A 24387-nucleotide genomic window follows, 5' to 3' on the forward strand; every position below is an offset into this window, starting at 1 on the left:
GCCACCCTCATTTTTTACAAGAATGTTGAGAGTACACCATGAAGATAAAGAGCCTCCTGAACAGATAGTGCTGGCAACACTGAACATCTGTGCATCAAAGGATGAAAGTAGACCCTGTTCTCATACCCTTTATGAACATGAACATAAAATAGATCGAAGCCCTCCATGTAAGACCTGATACTCTGCTGCTGCCAAAGAGAGGGGAGGAGACCACTTCAACACATGGGTACGGACAAGCGCTTTCTGAATAGGACTTGAGTTGCCCAAGAAATAGCCAACAGAAATTCATGCACAGAAGAAACCCAGTGAAGAGATGGCCTCTAGCAGAGGATGCAGAGCTGCGGTATACAAAGGACTCAAAACATTAAATAACAAACAAACACACAAAACCACAACTGGTAAACAGGCTAATAAAAGGAACAGACTGCTCTCAAATGATCAAAGAAATTCCAACAGAAACTGCATTGGGATTCTACCTTACTCCAGTCAGAACAGTAGTCATCAGGGACACAAATAATACACAAATGTTAGCCTCAAAAGGAGGAAGTCTGAAGGGAATCCTTATACACTACTGGGGGCATGTAAACTAGCCCAGCCCCCATGAAAATCAGCAAGGGGGTTCCTCGAAACACTAAACATAAAACCTTCCATGTGACCCAGGTATACCACTCCTGCACATGTGCCTGAAGGACCCCAAGTCAGCACACCACAGAAGGATTTGCACATAGGTATTTAATGGAACAGGATTCACATTAATTGACAGGACATGTGCAAGATGGACTTTTTACAAGTCTCTTTACAGACAAAGCAGATGATTGTTGGGTCTTTGATTGTACTCAGCGGCATTTCCTGGTTGTTGGCTGCTTCAGTTCAAGTCTGAAACTATTAGAAGGAAATCCACAAACAAACAAACAAGGGGCTGCCACAAACTACCATCTGATTTTATTGTACCATTAATGAGTCATTGGAATGAAATGGTGAACTCAGATAATAGTGCATAAAGGAACAAAAATGACTTATAAAAACAAGGCTATCAACAGAAGAATGAATGGAGAAAACATAGTTCATTCACACATTAGGACTTTTTCATCCATAAAGAAGAACAAAATTACGTTGTTTATAAGAAAATAGACGCAATTGGAGATAATAATACGTGAATCAAAAGTCAGTCTCAGGAAAAAAAAATGATGCAGATTTTCTCTCATTTGTGAGTTCTGGTCTTCATAGATACATGAAGTCAAATTATATATATATATATATATATATATATATATATATATATCACAATAATAGAAATGAAATTGTTTCAGAAGTGTCACATATAGCCATATTGCTGGCAGCATATATGTGGCCCAGGGTAGCTATGAATTCACCCCTACACAAAGTTGTAAACTTATTGAACACATTATCAGATTTGGGTTTTTGTAAATCAGTTTGTGCTCTTGGGCATTAACATGGCAGATGACAACGTAGTCCAGAGAAGCCAAAAGGTTGGACACCCAGTCAAGGAGCAGAGGGGACTCATGGGTAAGGGAGGGGACAGGATGGGGGAAGATGGTGAAGGACCTGGAGAATATGCTCCAAGCACATTATGTCCTTGCATGAAAACAGCCTCACATAACTATAATAAAATTAAAACAAGTACAAACAAAAGCAAGATTATAAAAAATTTCTTAAAATGGTAATGCTTAAATTCATCTTACTGAAAGTCTGAAGAAAATAAAAGTTAAGAAAAATAAGGTTTAAGAAAAAGATGAACATATTTCTATCCCTGATAAGATGGAGTACATTTTTCTGTTCTCATTTGTCACATTGAAAACTTTCAGACTTTGAACCCAAAGCAAACAGGCAAAGATGAGGAAAGACAAGAAGAATAGTGGTACCGATTCCCAAGTCTGAAGAATGACAGACCACTGAGCTTTGTTTCAGAGGTTTTGTTTTTTAAATTATTTTATTTGTATGGGTGTTTTGCCTACATGAATGTCCAAGCACCAAGTGTGTGCAGTGCCCACAAAGGCCAGAGCAGGCTTTGGATGCCCTAGAATTTGGAGTTGCAGAGTTGCAAGGCGTCATATGAGTGCTGGGAACCGAACCTGGGTTCTCTGTAGAGCACCCAGTCTTTTTAATCCCGAGCCATCTCTTCAGCCTCTTGTTTGTGGGTTTTTTTTTTGGGGGGGGTAATCCTTTTTCCTTCTAATATCTTCATACTTAAACTAAAGAAGCCAGAGGCAGAAAATTCCAGTGGCCAGAGACAAAGACCTAAAAATGGTCTGCTTTATCTGGACAAGAGACTTAGAAAGAATCTGCCTCACAAGAAAGAGACAATGGTTTGCTTTATCTGGACAAGAGACTTAAAAAGAATCCACCTCACAAGAAAGAGAAGTTTCAAATAATAACAGCTCAGCTCCAGCCAAACAGCACAGAAGAAACTGTGGTCTCACCCCAGGAGGTCTGAGCAGGCTGTCCAGAGTCCACCCTCACAAGAGTGATGGGAACACCTGGACTCGAGGTTGATCGGGCATCCAGAAGGAGCGATGTTGGGATTCTCCTTTCTCCTCCATGGCAATGAGCCCTCCCCAGTCAGTGAAACCAATTCGGAGAATATGAATTGCACCAGTATACTCCACTCCCAGTCCATGACTGAGAAAAAGAAAGAAGGTCCAAACCCCCAGTGCTGTGTAAGACAGATGAGCTATCACCACAGACCCTGTCACCAAATTATTTCATTAAAATTAAGATGGCAAATTTTATATGGTATACTCTTCATGGAAAAAATAACTTATGTAGTCAGAAGTTTTCTCCACCCCGTGGTCCCGCAGCTGCTTATAAAATAATCATTCAGAGGCTTAATATTAATTACCAATTGCATGGCCTAAGGCAGGCTTCTTGCTAGCTAGCACTTACAACTTAACCCATTTCTATTAATCTATGTTTTGCCACATGTTCCTTGGCTTTACTGGTCTGCTGGCATCTTGCTGCTCCTTCAGTGGTGGCTGGCTTCTCTCCCCACCTTCCTTCTGTCTCTCTCCACTATCTCTCTTTGATTTTCCCACCTGGCTCCATCCTGCCCTACCATAGGCCAACGCAGCTTTACTATCAACCAATCATAGCAACACATATTCACAGTGTACAGAAAGACCTTCCACAGCAAATTTACTTTTATTTTTATCCTTCCTTCCCATTGTTATAAAATAATAGTGTAAAAGCAAAAGAAAATATTGATTGAACTGCAGAAACACTACTAAACAAATGGGTAGGAAACAGGATGGTTTGCTCAGATGGATATTTGCTGGTACACATAGGTACTTTGTGCTAAACCCCAAAATATAATACTGACTGATCTGTTGACAAAGTGTGAACTGAGTCTCTTTAAGGCAGTTTGGAGTCCATTTTGAAATGTGTGGTACATGAGCTATTAAAAGGGATGGAAAAACCAAGAGAATTGTTGGCAATTCAAAGAAAAACATAATTTATAAAAATGCTCAGAGAAAAATGTGAAATAACAGGGAATGTTTGAATATATTATAATGTGCTGCTGTGATATCTCCATATCCCACAGCACGTGTGTTGATTCTATCCCCTCTTCTTTCATTTTATTAAAAATGCTCAATGAAAAAAGAACACAAGAATAATTAGAATATGAAAGTGGTTGAATTCATTGATCTTTATCCTAGCTAAAGGAAACTGCCTCTTTTTAGTGAGAGTAAGGAACACCTTCATTTAGGCAACTAATTACTGCCAGAGGGCTGGGATGTAGCGCAGTGTTGGAGCTCTTGCTTAGCGTGCACCCACAGCCTTTATATGTCTTTATCTTTTTAATTGCATGCTGGAAAAAGCACTCATTTTCATCAGTGTTAATTTGGCTGTCAAATAAATTCCCACTCACCTTGAGTGCACGAACATCCCAGTCACCCTTAAATATAACCAGGCACAAAGTCACAGAACTGATAGAATCTTTTGGTTTGGGGTTTTTGTTTGTTTGTTTTGCACTTCATAGGGCTGTGAAAGGCATCACACTCAATGGAAACCAGACTTTGAATACTGATCTTTTCTGAGCTACATGGCCCAATTTTATCTCGTGATCCACTGATATTCAGCTCCCATTCAGGAGAAACAGCCAAGATAGTTGCTATGTTCTGAAGCTATGCAGTTCCATAGATCAGGTTTATTAATTGTGTTTTCAGTTTATGATATTTTCAGTTTAACATTAGCTTATAGGGACCTAATGCATTATAAATTAAACATCTGCAGCAGAAACAAAATATCATGTCACTTGACAAATCCTAGAATGGGTTATAAACTGGGATGTCAGGATGGTCTGTGAGCCCACACTGCTTAGTCTATGGAATAGTTCCAAAATTAAGCTCATATTTTGGAAATAGAGAGATTTCTTACTGAAATTCTCCTATGTGTCTGTCTTGAAAAAATCAGCAAGATTGGGCCCTTCCTCTTGTCACACACCCCATGCTAATTTCTGCAAGATGTGAACCACCAAGAACTGAGTGAGCAATGGTACTCTTTAGACAGGTTAGGGTTCAGCTGGATCTACAGGTCATCTGCTCCCAGTTCTCACCTCTTCCATTCTGAATTGAACAAAGAAACACCATCAAGTCTCATAAGGGATGATTTTCATCAAAACTCAAGTTTGAGGAAGCCAAGCATCAGAAGCTACTATGGCTATGATGGAGACAGGAGACAGGCAAAACCCTTCCATTTTTCTCTCTACTCTTTTTAGCATCCTAACTTTCCATTTCAACCACAGCAGTGGAAATGAACCTTAGACTCTGAGATCCAATGATTTATCAGACAGACTTCTCCCTCCTTGAGCATTAGGTGAATGTTTGCCTGATCAGAGTCTCGGAGTACCTTTGTCCATACTCTATAAATGGATAAGGTCACTGTAGGTTCAGAGTACAACAGAGATTTGCTGAGGTTCACTTAAACAAGATGAGGGGACTCACAAGGTGAACAGATTGTTTGGCAGCCTCTGCTCCATGCAAGGCAGCTGAATCCTAATCTGATCACAGAGCCAGGCCTGGAAACTGTTTGACTCATGCCCTGTCTAATTATTGGCTGCATTCAATCCTTTCTTCAATCTCAGACTATGATTTACAGTCCAAGCAATTAGAAAAAACTTGATCAAATCTTAGCAGGATATTTTAGTTCCTAAGGAGTTGGGTCCAATGAATTAAGCATCTGTGAAATGAGTCAAAAGAAATGTTTTGGTAGATTCTTTTAATATCCATAACTATAAATTTCATATTTAGTCTTTTAATCAGAAATGTGGTAATTGTCTTCACAGAATCAAAAATTGTTGAATATGGAACACATAAATATAATTATGTGTACTTCATGCATGCATACATACATACATACACAAAGGGAGGTAGGTAGAGATAGAGGGGGGGGGGAGGCTTCATGGAATTCCCTGCGTTCAATACTGATAAAGGGTTTCCACTCTGACAAAAAGAAGTGTCTCTTAGGGTCAGAGACAGAAGTGGCTAAAGATGTTACTTTCAGCAATCTGATATAGATAAAAACTGAAAACAACTAACTGATATAGATAAAAATTGAAAACAATCTAACAACAGGGAACTCTTTTGTCCCCCACACAGAGATGTTTTGGAAGCACTGTGCTTTGAGAAGTAACAGGGAAGTCTGGAAAGAACTCCTAATGCTGAATACATCAGCTCACAGGGAACTTAAGCAGGAGCTCCCAGGGTCAGGATCTCTCCAGGATCCTACTGCTCAAGTTGGTTCTGGGTAGAAGACTCCTGGATGAAGCTCTCTTGTGTGCTAAGGGTGCAGAGCCTACACAACGCACACTGTAAAAGGAGCAGTTTCAATGTTGTTCTTCTCTATGGTATAATGGCATGGTTTAGCCCTCTAATACACACCTAAATATATTTCAATGAAGTGACAACCACAGACATCTCCAGGTGCTATCAGTGCGGGCTCCTTCAGTGATACAAAAACTCACAGTTTTCCCAGAAATTTTAATGCACAGGCATGCACAAGAGCAAGATCAGGAATGACAGTTAATCTTTATTATCAATTTGACTGGATTTAGAATCATCTAGGAGACACATTCTGGGCATGTTTGTGAGTTCTTGCGAAGTGCTGAGTTAATCTTACTCAGGAGGCAAAAATCCATCCTGAATGTGGATGACGCTGTCCAGTGGGCTGGGGTACTAGAATAATTAAAAAGGGGAGAAAGGAGGAAGCAAGGTCAGTATCAGCATTCATGTCTCTCTGCTTCCTGTGGACATTATAGGACTAGCATCTCACCATCATGTGTTCCTTATGCCTGCCATGCCCCACAAACCATGACCCAAAATAAGCCCTGTGCCATGGAATAATGGGAATATATAATTTTTTTCTTACTTTGTGGAGGCTTACAGTTAAGAGATTGTCTTGAGTTTCAGGCAAGATTATAGTATAGACTCTGGGGTTCTGAACAGGCCTGTGACTGTTGAACGATCGTAGAGACTTTTAGAGGTAGACTGGGCACATTTTCAATTATGAGATACACAGACTTTAGGGACCAGGTGGTGGTGGGGTTTTATGATTTGAAGGGATGTGTTTGTGTGTGAAGTTGGGAATGGATAGACTTTTGACCTTTAATCTTCATTGCCAGGTGGCTAGATTTAGAATTACCTGGGAGACACACCTCTGGGCTTGTCTGTGAGGGCTTTTCCAGAGAAGAGTCACTCAAGAGGGAAATCCCACCTTGAATGTGAACTGTGAAGGGCACCATCTCATGGGCTGGGGACTTGAACTGAGTAAAAATGGGAAGACAGAAAGGAGTAAGCTAGCTGAGTAGCAGTGTTCACATCCCAGTCTTTCTGACAGTGAAGGACATGTGACCAGCCACCTCCAGCTCCTTGCTTGCTCCCCTACCAATGTACACTATGCCCCCCCAAATAAAGAGTCAGGAATTCTGTCACAGCCTTTAGGACAGTAACTAGGAGAGCAGCTAAAAACCAAACTTTGTACAGGTCCTGAATGATTTTGTATCTTGATCTTGTACAAAGTAAACAAATGTCTGGCTTTTTCAACCTAAGAAAGCAAGCTGAACTTACATCTGAAGGCCAGAGGAGGTGAAACACAGAAACCTATAAACAAAGGAACGCTTGGCTTCGTCAATCATGGGGTTCACTTTTGACTTAAGGTAATTAATAGTTCTGAACTTTATATGAAATGCAAACCAATCATGTACCTGGACAGTGTGGCCACTTCCTGCTGATGGACATCATCTCCAATTACTATAATCTACTCATGAGCCAAGGGTGGGGATAGATGTCAGGGCCATTCTCTGCTTTGGAAGATGGCCAGAGTTTCCCACTAGCCCACTCAGATGCTCAGCATTTAGCAGAAATCACCATTTTTTGCTGGCATCCAATGAATTCTGCACAATTCTCTTGGAACACAGTGCAGTGAAAACAAAATACATGATAGACACCTTTAAGAAAGTCTGGTAATTAGAACGGGTTGAGTTGTGTCACACTGTAATTCTGCTCCAGGAAATAACAGCAATGACCCTGGACACTTGGCAAAATTTTCTGTACATATCCTATCTGGGTGTGAAATGTGTACCTCTTCAAGTAAAGAAGAGTCACCCACAGATGCCAGGGGAATTTCTCATACAGCCAGGTGGGAAATGAGATCCCTGCTGTTAAAACACAGAGTGTTGCCCTTGGACATGATAAGTATTCTTACTTAGAAAACTCCTGGTCTCCTGTTTCATGGGAGAAGCCCGAGTAGAGGTCACTCAACTTGTGGGGAACCTGTTGAGACATTTTTATAATCTCTAAGTCTCTCCTTGCGTTCTAGGCACCCCACAGTGTATTTTGCCTCCCCGCCCCCCACTCCACACACTTCAGAAATACTATTTAATGAAGGTGCTTAGGAAGAGACAGGGCAACCTGAAGAGAGTCTTCTAAGGTGACACATTCCAGTGCAGAGGCATTATTTGGGTGGAACTAGAGTCCAGATGTTCTTAAGTCCCAACTGCTCTTTCTGAGTGGGCCCCTCTGCACAGTTTACCTAAGGGAAAGAGCGTGGCACTGGACTGGCAGTGACAAGGACTTGGGTGTGCTTTAACCTAAATTTAAAAACTTCCATGCAGGCCAACGGTCCAAAGTAATTTTCACTCTATTGCCCCGGTAGAGGCTAAATCCTAGGATTCGTCTTTTCTTTCAGCCCATGTGTTAGTAAACGGCTGTCGCTGATTTGGGTTTCATCATGTGTGTCCTGCTGTCCTTAAAAATTGTACAAGTTTTTCCAAGGAGGTTACCCCCCCACCCTTGCAACCACCTTGAGTGGGAACTTTATTTTATGGTTGAATCTTATTTCTTCAGGAGGCCGGCTGCTAAACAAAGCGACAAGCTACTTAAACAGATGGGAGTATGGGAAAGAAATCCACAATTGCCAATAATTGCCATCTAATTTCACTTTTTAGTTAAGTGGTTGCTAGTACTCTACCGCACTCACCACTTATTTACAGGGCAGGGGAAATAGCTGTACTCTAGTGGCTCCTGGGGAATGACCTGTGACGGTCTGAATGAGAATGGCTGGCCGCCATAGAGACACAAGTATGAATTCTTGGGCCTCAGTTGGTGGAACTGTTTGGGAACGATTAGGAGGTATGGTAGTCTTACTGGAGAAGGTTTGGGCCTGAGGGTAGACGTTAGGGTTCAAAAAACTCACGTCATTCCAGTTAGTTCTCTCTCTGTCTGTCTGTCTCTCTCTCTCTCTGCCCAGTGGCTATTATGTCAATGTGTACACTCTCAGTTACTGCTCCACAGTGGCCATGTCTGTCTACCTGTAGCCATGCCCCCCTCTGATGGTCATGGACTCACTCTCTGAAGCTGTAAGTGAGCTTCCCATTAAAGGTTTTCTTTTGTAAGTTGCCTTGGTCATGGTGTTCCTTCACAGTAATGGAAAAGTAACTAAGACACAGGCTAAAGGAAGAAACTGACCCGTTTGGGAAATTCCTCCGTTTTTTAAACTGCTTACAATCCCACCCTTCCATTGGCTTTACCCCTTCCTCCTCTTCCTCCTCCTCCTCCTCCTCCTCCTCCTCCTCCTCCTCCTCCTCCTCCTCCTCCTCCCTGGGTCTGATTTCCTAGGTGGTGGTCTGCACACCCATTTGGCTGCAGCTGCAAACTTCAGGGGCTCCCATGAGTGCCAGGGTGAACATAAGCATCTTCAGGCCCCGTGGGGGGGATCTCAAGGCTCCACTGTCATCACAGTTGGTATTCTTCATTTAATTAATAGTCAAGCCCGATGATTCATGCGACGGACAAACAGAAAACTGGAATTTTTGCCAATTTTGCATTTTTTTTTTCTGAGATCTAGGAATTATCATGGTCTGCTGGCTTAGTGGGTCTCAAAACAAAAGCCTGAGACATCATGCGTCATCGCGGCAGAGGAAATGAAGTCCTTAAGTACAGAGATCACCTGCCTCAATCAGCGGAATCTCTATCAAACATCCATACAGTCATGGATGGCCTCAGGGCAGAAGTTCTCAACCTGTGGGTCGCGACCCCTCTGGCAGCCCTCTACCTTCCAAAATTTTTTTACATTACATTACAATTCATAACTGTGACAACATTAGTTATGAAGTAGCAATGAAAACAGTTTTATGGTCAGAGGTCACCACATCCTGAGGAACGGTAGTAAAGAGTCGCAGCAGCATTAGGAAGGTTGAGAACCACTGCTCTAGAGTGTTTGTACATGAATAAGTATCAGCAGGAACACAGCACGAGATAAAAGACTCTCCAGAGGAACAAAGCAGATTGCAGTTCTGAAATAACCGAAGAAATAAAGGAAGTTCTGGTTCCAACTGTACACATTGTAACGAGACAAAAACAAGAGGCCTGTGTGCTGAGCCTCTGCAGAGGCCGTGGACAGTAGCTCACTCATACATGAATGACCAGTTAAGGGTGCCAAAAGCTGAGAAGAAGGTTGGCCTGGATAGCAGGACACAGATACCTGGGGCCAGGGCTGTTTCGCACAGACAGGATGTGTTCTGATTTCTTTGACAGCCATCCCTTGAGGCGGGGTGAGCATCATCTTCCAGATTGTTGGAAACAGTTATGAAAGACGGATGCTGTTCCGTGATGGAAGCAGCCCAGAATGGACACTGACAGGGCATTCTTGCCAACTGTGAAGACCAGGAGTGAAAAATCAGATGGAAAAAATGAAAGCTGAATTCACTGCTGCACACCAACTATTCCATCTACTGAAAGTTGTGGCATGGAGATCATGAGTTCTATGCCATCCTAGGATACAAGACCCTGTCTCAAAAAAAATCATAAAAACTAAACCTCTCCACCCCCAGTATTCCCTTTCTCTATGGGGCCATCAACATTCCATCATGGGAGGAGGGGGGGGGTCATGAGACCCCCACCCATCCCTGAGGCCCTATAGGCAGCTAATGGTTGTTGCAAGCGGACAAGCCATATTATTTGTGGTGTAGCTACTGGAAAGTGTTTCTTCCTAAAGGGATAATTCTCCACTAATGCTCATCTGTGCAACCTCAGTCATATGCAGGGGGCCATACATCCTGGGAAGCATGAGTTCATCAGGAGTGTGAAGAGCATAAGAGAGGACAGTGGGAGATGGAAGTGGATATCTATATCTATATATTGATTATTTATATGTTATATCATGTTATAAATATATCCATATAATATGTTTTATATATTCTGTTATGATGTATATTTTTATTATTTTTATGTAGTGTTTATTATATTTTACATAATAATAGGTAATGTGTTGATATATAACATGTTTGTGCATTATATACTAATATATTATATTTTATGTATGTGTATATATATATGTGTGTGTGTGTGTGTGTGTGTGTGTGTGTGTTATGTGGTGTACTTCCACTGCCTGTACATAGTTGACTTATCCATGAATACTCATGACCGCCCTGGGTTGCCAGGGACGTGCCAGAGGAGTGTCATAGAGACAGATTGTTCCCCCAGGGTGAGGTATACCTTGCCTAGGAGAGACCCCACATGCAGGGCCGGATTTGGCCTCCACCTATTATGCCTGGCTGCTCAACCTTCAGTTTCCAAGGAGGAGCTAGTGAGGACAATGGGTGTGAATTGCCTTTCTTTTCCAGGGCTAGCTAAGCAAAAGCAGACAGACGATTTTCTCTCTGTTCACTTATGCAACGTTGGGAACTGAAATATGTATGACTTGGATAGACGCCTACTCTTAACACCAACAACAGGGGGCCAGAACATCTAAACAACCGAATAACTTGCCGGGGAACAAATGGACCAAACACGGACTTTTGCCGGATGCTATTACCCTTGGGGAAGGGCAGAAGATATCTGTTCTCATTGGGGAGAGCCACATTTCTGAGGTCTTGAAGACCGCAAGTTTGAAGCAAGGTAACTCTGTCCTCAGGACAGTTGCATGAATAAGTTGTCGTTCTCGGCATCTCACTTTGTAGGGGAAATAACTGAGGTGAGTGAGGGTAGTCATGTGACCTCAGATTCACAGCTAGTTAGTGGCGGGTGGGGCTGGGATTCTGGGAACTAGAGTTTAGATGACCACTCAAGTATGTTCAAGAATCGAATGCACATTATAAACAAGTGGAAAGGCTAAGATATTTGAGAGTGAAAGGGCAAATAAATAATATATGTGCCAGGACAATACATCTAAACCACGGGTGTCATACAGGGTGTTTTGTTACCTTAATTACTGTACAATGTAAGTGAGTGTGGAGAAACAAAAAGGTTTTCTAATTATTATTCACCTACTTAATAATTATTTATTGACTCCTTACTATGTGTCAGGTACAATTCCAGACAGCAAGTCAAATAGATATAGTCCCTTCCTTCACAAACACCACATCTTTCTTTTTTCTTTTTTCTTTTACAATACAATTCAGTTCTACATATCAGCCACGGATTCCCTTGTTCTCCCTCCTCCTTCCCCCCAGCCCACCCCCCATTCCCACTTCCTCCAGGGCAAAGCCTCCCCTGAGGACTGAGATCAACCTGGTAGACTCAATCCAGGCAGGTCCAGTCCCCTCCTCCAAGGCCCAAACACCACATCTTAATGCATGTCACTTGTGTGTGGTTAGGTCTCCAAATGTACATGATGATCTGTCATCAAGTACACATGTATGCACAACAACAGCAAAAGAACCTTAGTATAATAGCTGGGTTGGTACAACTATTCTCTCTTGAACACTCGTTTTTTTAAAGTTATTTTTATTTTTAATTATGTGTGTGTGTTTGGGTATGTGCTTGTGAGTGATGGCACCTCAGGGAGCTGGATTTACAGGTGGTTTGTAAGCCTCCTGACATGAATAGTGAGAATAGAACTTAGTGCTCTGTAAGAGCAGTAAGTGCTCTTAACCACTGAGCCATCTCTCCAACGCCAGGTTTTATCTCTTGAAAGAAAGAAGATCATTGAAATTAATGAAATGATTCATTCCTGACCGCAAGTGACCACAGGTAAATGATAGTGTGGGATGTAAACCACAGATCAGGGAGGATTACCGTATCTCAAAGCATAAACATTCTACATTCCCCCCCACCACCACCACCACAACAACAACAACAAAAAGGCTCCACCAAGACTCCGAAATTCTAGACTCGTGTTCCAGTTTTGATGCTGCTACCAGGTCCTGTCTCCTTGTTCTTTCCATCCCACCCAACTGAGAGGGGTTGCTAGGAAACCGTATTACTAGCGGCTCTAGGCCACAAGCTGCTTCTGTGTATTATTTCAGTTGGTTCTCACAGTTGCCCTGTGTCTTCACAGTGCAGATGGAATTACCACTACAGTCTGATTTTTCAATGGCATTTTACAATCTGAACAACAGAGATGAGAGGGGGTCCAGCATGAGACTCAAGGTCAGTTCTTTGTCTTCAAGGAAAGAATGAGTAGATAGGGTCTACTGAGGCACTCTGGAGACCACGGGTGGACATATGACACAGCTGACCTTCACAGTTTCTGGACATTGGTTCTAGAATCCCTCTCAGGCAGCAAGGTCTCTCCCATGCATTAGTGTAATTTTTACAGAGAACCTATGCAATGTTCTCTGCACACTTTAAGTCCTCTCTAAATGACTTGTAACACGTGAACAATGTAAGTGCTATTTAAATAGCTATACTATAGTGTGATAACAAGAAAAAAATCCTTCATATTCAAGCGTTTGGTATATAGATCCAGTATGGCTCTAATGTTTCCGATCCAGTATTGGTTGAATGCACAGAAGCAGGCCCCACAGACAAGAGGCCTACTGTAACTCAATATGCTTTTTCTTCCAGGAAGTGATGAGGTAACACCACACAGAGATGAAGAACTACCTGTGGCCCCGGGTCACCCACTCGCCAGCTGAGCTGTCTGAAGCAAAGTAGTTAAGCTCCCTTGGCCTCATGTTTTCTTCTGTGTTTTGAAATTTGGGATGACATTCTTGCATTACTATGAGAATTAAGTAACATGTGAGCATTTACGCAAGCATGTAGCCAAATAGCTGGCGGGGCTAATACCCAGTCCTTCTTAGCTATTATTATCTTATGAAAGAAACTGTGAGAGTCTCACCCATCGCAAGAGAAGACAATGCTAGTCTCACCACAGTGCTCAGGTTTCCAGCCTGGAGATCCTGGGAAACAAGTTCAGGAATTGGAGTAGCAGACTTGTTAGTGACTGAGACACGGAAATATGGAAGTGGAGCTATTCACTGTCCTGTGGTTGCCTGAGGAACTTTACATGCATATATAAATCACGGCAGGGCTTAGTAACACATGTAAGTAATCCCAGGCCCTGGAGGCAGAGGCAGCAGAATTGGAACTTTTTTAGTCTCTATAGAAAATTCAAGGGCAGCCTGAACTACATGAAACTCAAAAGGCAAAAGCAACAACCAAAAGAAAACCTTAACACATCTCTAAAGTGCTTTTATACGGAGATCAAACCCAGGTCCTTGTTAGTGCTAGACACAAAGAGAGAAAGAAAAAAAGAAAGAAAGAAAGAAAGAAAGAAAGAAAGAAAGAAAGAAAGAAAGAAAGAAAGAAAGAAAGAAAGAAAGAATATCTACCAACAAGTTACATACCCCCTAAGCCTTCAGTATAAGTTTCTACATACAATTGCGTGTTCCATTACTTTGCTCTCTTTGCCCTGTAAACTTCTGTATGTCAAAATGAGGAAATAATATGGCATTCATCTGACAAGTATGAATCAGTCACAAGGAGAGCTTGAAGAGCATTACTGGGTCTGTCTGTGGAATGAGTAGAGAGATGGAAGAAGACAAAGACACCTTCAAACAAGGAGTGAACTTTATACATCCAAATGAGAAAGCCCATGAAGGCAGACGAACAATGTGTGGAATTATTGCAGGAAGTACCTCAATTATGATTCATCACTTTAAAAAGGCATAATTGCAAGTAAGTAACCTGCAATTTAACAGGTATCCTTCAGTGACAACCCACCCATGTCCACACATCACTTTCAGATAACAAACAGGCACTCTGGGTCACCTTGCTCAGTCTGAATGTATGGAGGGAGAAAGGTGCTTACTCTTATTGCAGCTTGACATACCATGTTCTATTGATACTCATGGGAGACCTGCCCTTTCCTAAACAGGAACAGAGGAGGAGTGGATTGGGGGAACAGAGAGGGTGGGGAAGGGGCTGGGAGGAAAAAAGGGGAAGGAAACTGCAATGAGATGTAAAATGAATGAATGGATGGATGGATGGATGGATGGATGGATGGATGGATGGATGGATGAATTTTAGAAAATTGAAAGCTTTGTTGTACAGAATTTTCTCACATTGTCCATATAGACATATTAAGCATAGGGAACTGACATACAGCCCCACTTCGACTAATCCCGACTTCCACTAATGAAATGGTAGACCCGAGGAGGTAAAGACTCCCCAGAGATCTAAGACCAGAAGAGAACATAGAACTCAATCACCCTATTTCTAAGGTATTTCAGGGAGTATTTTCCTCCAATGCTTCTTTGACTCCTGCCTGAGCTAGTACTCTTCTGCACAAGCAAAAAAATTATATATAATAAAATGAAGTCAGCATCATCATGCTTTCAGAGCCAAATATTTTTAAGAAGAGGAAAGTATGGTTATTTTTTTTTCTTGCAAGTGAGAAGTCATCACAATCTAGCCATAAGCTTTAAACAATGTATGCAAACCTTTCTGTGAAGGCAAAATGGCCAGGGGATTAAGACCTTGCAGCCTGAAGACGCAAATCTAATAACTTGTGTTTAATCCTTGGAACTCACTTAAAGGTAGATGGAGAGAAGAGAGTCCACAAAATCATCCTTTGAACCCCACACATGTACCATGCACTTTGAAACAACAGATACAAATCACACACACACACACACACACACACACACACACACACACACACACATCAGTGAATCAGTTGATTACATTTTAAAAGCATTTCTTTAAAAAGCTTCATACAAACTATCACCATAGTATAAAACAATATAGATGTAAACATATACTCCTCTCAGTAAAAATTATATTAATGTCTAGTTACCTGGGTCAACATAGAAGATAATGTTTAGGAGAGCAGAAATAAGAAAAGAAACCAAAGCAAGAGAAGTCAGTGGCCGTTTAGGCCACAGCGAGCCAGGGGAGTTCCAGACAGCTGCTTGCACATCCCCTATGCTGGGATCTGATACTGTAACATCTACATGAGAATAGGTAATAAGGCTTTAGACCAGTGGAGGAAGGGCCTTTGCAGAAATTCCTGACTCTCAAAGAACTACTTTGTCCTAAATAAATAAATAGGAAGGGGGGGGGGGGGAAGATGCCTGTAGCCAGGGAAAAAGGAAAGGAAACTGGCCAATTCTATATGGCTCTGTGCCAGGAAGGAACTCACCTGGGATAGAAATAGAATTCCAGGTCTGCATCACACAGGGCTCAACTCATACAGGAAAGCCAAGTTATAAAATAAATACTAAAACTCATCACTGAAATGAAACACTGAGAGCCATTCTGTAAGGACAGGTTATAAGGTTAACAGACTCAACTGAAAAAGCATCCCTTAGTGAGGCTAAGCTCATAGAAAAAAATTACAATCCATGTAAGTCATTAATATCCAAAAGGGAAAGCCAGGAGATGTAGTAAATGTAAGAATTTACAACTCAAAGTTAGAGAAAAAAAAATCAGTGCTGGTGGGAACTATAAAATGACTACAGGAAGGATGAAAATTAAGTGATTGCCATAATAAATACAATTATGTAAAACAGCATGAATAAAAGGCAGATGGACTTGAAAAGAGTACAAAAATGTTGGAATAAGAATGTAATTAAGATTAAAAGTATAATAAGTAGGCTAACTACAAATTAAAAGTATTTTGTGGGCAGTATGATAAATTGGAAACAAAAAGATCTGATGAAATCAAAAATAAGTGACAAAGGAAGGAAGAGAGATAGAAAAAATTAAGAAAAAGGCATGTAACCAATACTATGGGAAAAAAATCATATAAATGTTTCTAGACATATTAAGACAGGAGCCAAATATCAGAAATCACCAGAGACCCCACACACACACTCCAAAATGCAACCAGGGAAAAAATGTCAAATTAATTCCAAAGGGCTGTGGGGTAACACAACAGCCCTTAGGAAAAAACGAGGGCAGAGACAATGACATCATATCTTCTAATTAAAAGAACTCCAAGCCCTATATTCAGATTAATTTTCATTGCAGAGTGTAATCAAATTAATGATGTTTTCAAAGGGCTGGGACCGAAGTCAGTGGCAGAGCATTTGTCTAGAATGTATGACGTCCTGAGTAAAACTCTACCACAAAAAAAAAAAAAAAAGGTTTGAACAAGGCCAAAGACCAAGACCGTCCCTGAAGTATGCACTGAAGGATATATGTGAGGAGAAGGGGGATAATCAGGAAGGAAGAGCTAGAGGTGACCATAAAGAAAAGATGCCGAACATGTTTACAAATCTAAATAAACACGGCATAGAGAAAGCCTTACTGAAACAAGTTAAACTTGGAAATAGGCTTTTAAGATGTGTAAAGCTCAAGCATCTTCAGGAACAGGCTAATAACAACAATGGAAATAGCAATGCTATGTTTGAAGGAGGGGAAGGGGAGGACCAAGAAGATGTAACAATATTGAATCAATATACACCTAGGAACACGGGCTCAAAACAGACACAGTAAACTTGACAAAATTACAAATAGATCCTCATAGTGGTAGGTTTTATACAGGCCAGAAACTGATAAGGCAACCTAACTCTAATAATAGTACCGAAGAGTCTAATGTCATGATTAGAAACTTGATGTAGTGAGTGTACAAATGCACGCCTGTGAATGTGTACAATACATGGCACTAAATACTCTTACTTTTTACCATCTTTTCAAGTTCACATAGGAAAATCTGATTTTAGAACAGCCTCACATCAGTCCGCACAGAATTGGACTCTAATAAAATTATCAACATTCTAATAAAAATGTAACCAATGCTGTATAAATCTCAAAATAAAGAAAGCACAGCCCCTGGGCTGGAGAGATGGCGCAGCAGTTAAGAGCACTTGCTGCTCTCTAAGAGGACCTGGGTTTGATTCCCAGCACCCACATAGTGATTCACAACCACCTGTAAGTTCTATTCCAGGAGACCCAATGCCCTCTTCTGACCCTCCACAAGCACCAAACGCTCATATGATACACGTACATACATGCAGACAAAACACTCATACATAAAATAAAATTAATAAATCCAATAAAAAACACAATAAATCTTGAAAAAAATAATCTCAATGTTTATCAATATGATTTTTTTTCTTCATGTTTTGGTGGGGGTGGGGGTGTTTCGAGACAGGGTTTCTCTGTGTAAGCTGGAACTCTGTAGGCTTAGTTTTAAAAGTACAATGTGTCCTGGCTTTGAACTTAATGAGCACAAGACAACACTCATAGAGAGAATGATGAAGACAAAATGGATTGTTGAGGAGTTCCAATAACTTAGTAAAGTATGGAAGTTATTTCACCCATTTTATTGAGTTATTTTAGCAGAAGTACATGGTAATTTTGGAGCTCAGGTGGCCACAAAATGCACGTATTTGATACATATTTAGAACAACAGTAATTGGGTTTTCCATTATTAGTGGTTTGGGTGAATTAGTTAACCTTGGGAGGTGAAAACTGACATATTATCAAAAAGTAAACTCTACAATTGGCAATCTAAGCTTTCAGTTTAATAACTAAATAAATAAGTCAAAGAAAAAAATTAAAAGGACATAAAAGTATGAGCAAAAGCTGTAAAATTAGAAACCTTGTTGGTTTTTTAAAAAATACAAGAGAAAATAACTTCAGTCAAGATGAAGAAAGGCAAGAATAAAAACGTTAGGAATAAAAGGAGCGCATGATTACAATTAGAGATCTTTAAGATTTCTGAAAAAGTCTTTTTGTCAGTAAATGTAAAAGTTCAAATGACATGAAAATATAAATGACCAAAACTGACTCAAAAAGACACAGATAAAGTAAATAGGGCATTGACTGTACATATTAAATCATCATCCAAAATCTATCCCTGTAGCAGAACCACCAAATTTACTTAATTTTACAGGTGAGTTTTTACAGTCCTACAAAGAAAGTGTGTGTGTGTGTGTATGTGTGTGTGTGTGTGTGTTTGTTTACTATACTTCTCAGGGCTTCACAAGAACTAAGCACCCCACTAATGGTAAATAAAGTTATCCTTGTTAAAGTTGAGAAACATTAAGATTTTTCAATTGGCAAAAACAAACAAACAAAAAAACTGTTATTTTAGAAATAAGCACATGGTGGTGTATGGTCCTGACATCCTTCTTGAGGGTGCCTGAATAAGTCTTTAGAAAGAAATGAAAAAGCTGCTGCATTCCCTTTTCAGACTAAAACTGTATGGGCAGCCCTTAGCGTAGATGGTGCTTTCAAGAGAAAAGAGTCTGAAGTGTTCTGGCCTTATTAGGTCAGAGCACATGCCAGCAGGCACACAGTACGTACAAAATGAGATGCAAATACCTTGAACTTCACCCCACCCACCCCCAGATGGTACATAAGCTTCAGACAAACTAGACACAGAATAAGTCAAGTACAGGGAGATATTTTTTTTTTCAGAAGTGAAAAAAAATATATCTCTGTAGTTCAGGAAGCTACACAACTTTTGAATCTCCTATTTTAAATTTATGGCTGTCTGGAGCCCATAACAGATACCTTCCTGGACTAAATGTTTTGCCTTTCCCTCAAAATAGTAATAATAATAATAATAGTGATAATAATAATAATAACGTATTTCCCAAACAACAAGATGGAGAGAAGTAGAAAATACTATGCTCTGACCCCAAGTTGTAGGGCCAAGAAAATAAAAAGGCCAAGGGTAACCAGTGACACCAGGTAGGGAAGGCAAATAGACCGACCACAGCAAGACCCCTATGCTGTAAAGGGGCACCCAGGGAATCCTGGGACAAAGAAGGGAATTCGATTACTATAAAGATGAGACCCAGTGCTCTGTCCCTAAACCTTGAGCAGAAGTAGACTGTACAACCATGTTCACTCAGGTTAGAGTACACACAGCCCCCCATGGCCCTGCTCATGAGGAGAGAAAGCAAAGAAGACCACTGTAAAGCACACCATGAAACTGTGTTCGGCTTCTTCCTCTACATTCCTCATATTGCCAGACAGAGCTCTATCCCTGCACACAGACTCAGCAGGCAACATATGTGGGTTTTACTGCACAAAAAAAACCAATACATTACCAGAATTACATGCACGGTGAGGCTAGTAAGAACGTACACACGCGAGGACTTAGAGAAAAGGCAAGGAAGCGCTTCATCCCTAGGTGGGCTGAACCTACTCTGCTCTTATTGTTCATTCTGTTAAACTGCTTCACATACACACCCATCATCATTGGTTCCAACATCAAGCTTGCAGGAAATTTTATAACTAAATCCTTAGGCAAATAATTAGGAAGTTATTTTTTTTTCCCTAATAACCAGATGAAGTGACGAGAAGGTAAGTTGAATTACATTTTTTACAACAAAAACCAGAGTACTTTCTGACCTCTAAGGGGACTTCCAAATCCCGACGCGGTGTAATCTAGATGGCCATTCTAAGTTCACTGCCCATGTTTAAACCACCTACCAAAGTTATTAAGTGCAACCTGTTCATCCTTGTTTAGATTAATCACTGGTAATGGTTCTCCCTGTTCTCTGTAGCAGGTAAGTTCTGGCACACCAGGTACTTGCATTTAAAACACTCCAAACAGGAACCCCAGTTTCTATGAGTTGACATTTGTGTGGCCTCATAACTTCATATCCCCATGTGTGCTGAATTCACCATCTCTCCCAAATAAGAGAGGCCATGTAAGTTACCCCACACACACATGCACAGACAAAAGGTTTTAAACAGAAATGCTAAAACAGAACTCCTTTTATATTTAAATAAACTTTACTAATAAAAAAACTGCAAATGAATAAAAACATCACATACTAACATTAACCAGACCCAAACTTAGTGAACTTATATGCAGTTAGAATTGACATTTGAAACTAGGAAGCTATGAAAAAATGTCTTTCTACTTCTAATTCTGCCATGGATATTTTTGTTTTGGGTGATAGATAAACCACAAAGTATATTCCACACATAAAGTGTAAACATTTAATATGAAGCTCCACAGTTTCTGTTTCAGAACTTCCTTCCCTGGCCTGTGAAAGTGTTCTGCAGCACCAGGACAATCTTGTTCAAAGCCAAAGAGAGAGTTAAGGGTCTAGGGGAGGGATGCAGAGAAAGACTTTCGAGTATCTGGGAAGGAAACTTGAGTCTATCCAGGTATTTGTGCATCCCTCCAGAAGCAGCGAAAGAGGCAAGAGAGGACTGGGTTATGAAATAGGAAGAACATAGTGAAGGACTCCAACCAACAGCTTTTAAAACTTGAAAACCCCACTTCCTGTCCTGAGACCTACTTCCTTCGCTTCAGGGAATCAGCACCTGGCTACTTGGACCTCTCTCTGGGAAGGAGACAAGAATACCTGTGTTCTCCTCTCTGCACTGTCCCAGTGGCCAGAGAAGTACAGAGTTCAAGAAGGACAAACGAATTGGGAGAAGACGAGTGTGATATATAATGACTATGGTCAAACCCAGCTCCGGGAAGGCAGGAATAGCGGCCCTTGATATAGGAGAGAGCCAGGGAATTCCATGCACTGAGCTAAGAACATGGTTCACAGACACATAAAGGTGCCTTTGAACGTTGACTCACACAAGCATGCACACTTTTGAACCAAATACCACACAATTAAGAGGATGATGTCCATTAAGATGAATAGAATACCACAGCTGGGGTGATAAGGCACCAAAAGGCAGAACAAGAGCTCTGGGGTTATGACAGAAGGCAAGAAACTCGGAGGCGCAGAAGAGAGAGTAAACACAACTGAATTGACAGGAACTGGACAGCTGCTCTCAGGACCTCGCTGTCACCACCTACATGCCTGCCTCACTGTCCTAGGAATAATGGACAAACCCATTCTCACCTAATCCTCACAACAAGCCTCCAGGGAGGACGCAAAGATGAGACACCAGGAGGGCCTGGCTGGAACTTGGTCTCTCCACCCATCAAGCAAGGCTTCCTCCTGTCTCAGCTCCCTCCTCTCCAAAGCAGGGCCATCAATCATATCTACCCAGGATGAAGGCTGTGAAAATGAGGGTTAATGAACTTAAGTGCCCACTAGCGGCTGTTATTAGTGTAATTAATCTGATTAAAATAATCAGGAGTGAAGACCAGAAGAGGGGGCTGGAGGAGAAAAGCAGTAATGGTCTCAGGCACAAACGCACCCCTCCAGAGGCTCTGACTCAGGCAGAGGGAGTGTCCCCAGAGCCAATCTCCCTGTCTACGTTTGGCACAGCTGACCTTGTGGTTCGTAGTGTGAACTTTCCAGCTTTGGTTTCCACCTCTCTCCAGTGATAGTATTCACACCTGCGCTCCCTACAGGGCAGGGATGCTTTGAGGGCTATGTGAAGAGACCGCATCTCAGGCTATTATTAGAGGCCATGAGCTTATGTGGCTGTTTGCTTGAGAGGGAAGTCCATGGTCCTTATACCATCGCTCAGGTGGAATTAAAACACTCAGCTAGCGAGTCATGCCACGGCCAGCAATTCCAGACTGCAAAGCCATTACATAGTATAGGACAACTTTGCTAACCACCATTATAGGCTCATGGATTTAATCTAACCTGGGAAGTCAATTTCAGGCTTAGCTTGCAAATTCCATACAGTTATACACAGTCCCCGCCGCCTGCTTGGACCACCCCTTTTTTCTCCACGCCTTTTATTTCTCTCTAGAATGCTGTTTCTAGCGAACAGCTCCCACTGGCCAGACTCTGGTTAACCTTGGAAACACAGTCTGTATCCGTTCGGCACTTCCTGTATTGTAACCACTGGTGCTTCTCCCCATTCATCAGTGAGTTCCCTCCAACGGCAGGGAGAAATGAAAAACTGCATCATCCCAAACAAGGCGATTGCAGAAAACCCAGGGGACACTCTGCCCTTTTAACCTGACACATTTTTAACAGTGCAGCAATAGTTAATGTGCTTTAATACAGAGTAAAACTGCGAGCGAGCGTTAGGAAGGAGTGGGCAGGTGAAAAGAGATGGAGAAAACAGGTGCTGAGTTTTTCACTTTCATCTTCAGAAGTAGGGATGGTGGGGTAAGTGGGTTAATTATTTGTGAATATCTGATCTCACTGGCTTCAGTTACCTCTAAAGAAAAGGCTTTCTAGATAGTGACAGGTCCAGAGAGAAGGAAGAGGGCACTGGTATTGCAGCTCCATACACTCAGGTGTCCACTGTCCAGGTAAGCGTTTCATCAGTCAGGGACACAGGGAGGGTCTGTGTCTGGCCAAAGCACCCTCTCCCATCAACATCTTGCCCAGTGCTAGCTTCCTCCTCTTCTCCCCCCTCTACTTGGAGATAACATACAATTCACCCTGTCCACTGCTTCCCTCAGCACACAGGTCTCCATCAACTTTGCCCCAGAGCTGTTAAACTTGAAGTTCCAAGTAGAAGTCAGCAGTGAGTCCCTATACCATGGGCCAGTCAGTATTCCCCGGGCTTTCCAAGGCCAGTGTCGAATTAAGAACAGGAGATCTTTCAATCTGCAGAAACTAATCTATCTACCCAAGGCTGCCTTGGTACAGGAGGTGGCCACTATCTGAGACCAACTACTTGCCTACTTGGCTAGTTACCCACCAGGAACCCCAGCACGATCGTCCCCGCCCCCACCCACGGGTACAGCTCGCTTACCAATCTTGGCCAACGAAGCCAGTAGTATCCACAGAGTGATCTCGAAAGGGATTTGCACGTGGGGGTAATCCAAGGTGAACACGGGCAACCGACTTTCCTCGAACGGCGTCGTTCCCGGAGCCACCACGCTAGCTGGGCTTGGCGGGTTGGAGCTGGCACCCCTGGCCCCGGGTGCGTCCAGCAGGGTCTCGGCCAGCGCGCCCGCCGGCACCGCCACCTGCAGAAACAGTAGCAGCAACAGCAGGCGAGACGGTGGCGCCCGCACGCTGCGCGTGGTGCCCGCTGGTCCCATGGGGTCGGCGACTCAGGGCGCAGCAGCGACGCTGGTATAGGGATCTGGGCTCCCTCAGCGCATCGCGCGGGGGACAGCACCACTAATTCAACTGGACAGCGAGAGAGTACCACGCCGCCGCCGCCGCCGCCACTACAGGGCCGGGTCCCTGCAGCCAGCCAGCTTGATCTTGGCTGCGAACTGTGAGGAGCCCGGAGCGGAGCGCGCAGCCACAGGAGGCCACCGCGCGGTCCCTCGGCCACGCTCAGGCGCCCTCCGCCGCCGGCCGCCCTCCCATGCCCGGCAGCTGCAGGCCCTGCCCGGGGCGGCCCGCGGGCGGGCGGGGACGGGGGCGGGGCGGGCGCGGCGCCCGGGCGGCGGGGCGAGAGGACGCGGGGACCCGGTGCGACAGGCACCTGCCGCAGCCCGCGGGCGACGCTGGGACGACGGTCGCGCTGCTCTCTAGCCGGCCCCACGGGCCAAGACCCGCTACACCCGGGAGCCCGCGAGCTGTGGGTGCAATAGGTGCGCGGTGCGCACGGTGGCCCGAGCTGTCCCCGCCCCGGAGGCAGCGTCGGCCGTCCATCAGGGCTGGGACCGACGCGACCCACGCGTCGCGCCCTGCTCCCTCCCCCCGCAGGCTCCTGCAAGGAGACACCCCGGGGCGCTGGCACGCGAGGAGGCGCCGCAGGCTCAGGCAGGGTGGCGACGCTGGGAGCGGCGGAACTGGGGAGCCTTCGCCGCCACAACCAGGCGCTGCAGAGACCGACTCACACAGCCGAGCCGCTGGGGTCCTCGGGAAGATGAGAAGAGCTGCGACTTGCACCCCTCCGG

General features: G+C 43.0%; 1 protein-coding gene across 1 annotated transcript in view; it reads right to left on the bottom strand.

Moving 5' to 3' along the window:
• The window catches only part of Slc9a2 (solute carrier family 9 member A2), an 86739-nt gene extending 62998 nt beyond the window's left edge, over positions 1-23741 (bottom strand). The window contains exon 1 of the mRNA XM_059282141.1: positions 23283-23741. Within this exon, the coding sequence (XP_059138124.1) occupies positions 23283-23574 (292 nt within the window). The 5' untranslated portion in view covers positions 23575-23741. The remainder of the gene's footprint in view (positions 1-23282) is intronic.
• Between the last annotated feature and the right edge of the window lie 646 nt (positions 23742-24387).

This window comes from Peromyscus eremicus, chromosome 16_21 (genome assembly GCF_949786415.1).
Source record: "Peromyscus eremicus chromosome 16_21, PerEre_H2_v1, whole genome shotgun sequence".
Classification (NCBI taxonomy): domain Eukaryota; kingdom Metazoa; phylum Chordata; class Mammalia; order Rodentia; family Cricetidae; genus Peromyscus; species Peromyscus eremicus.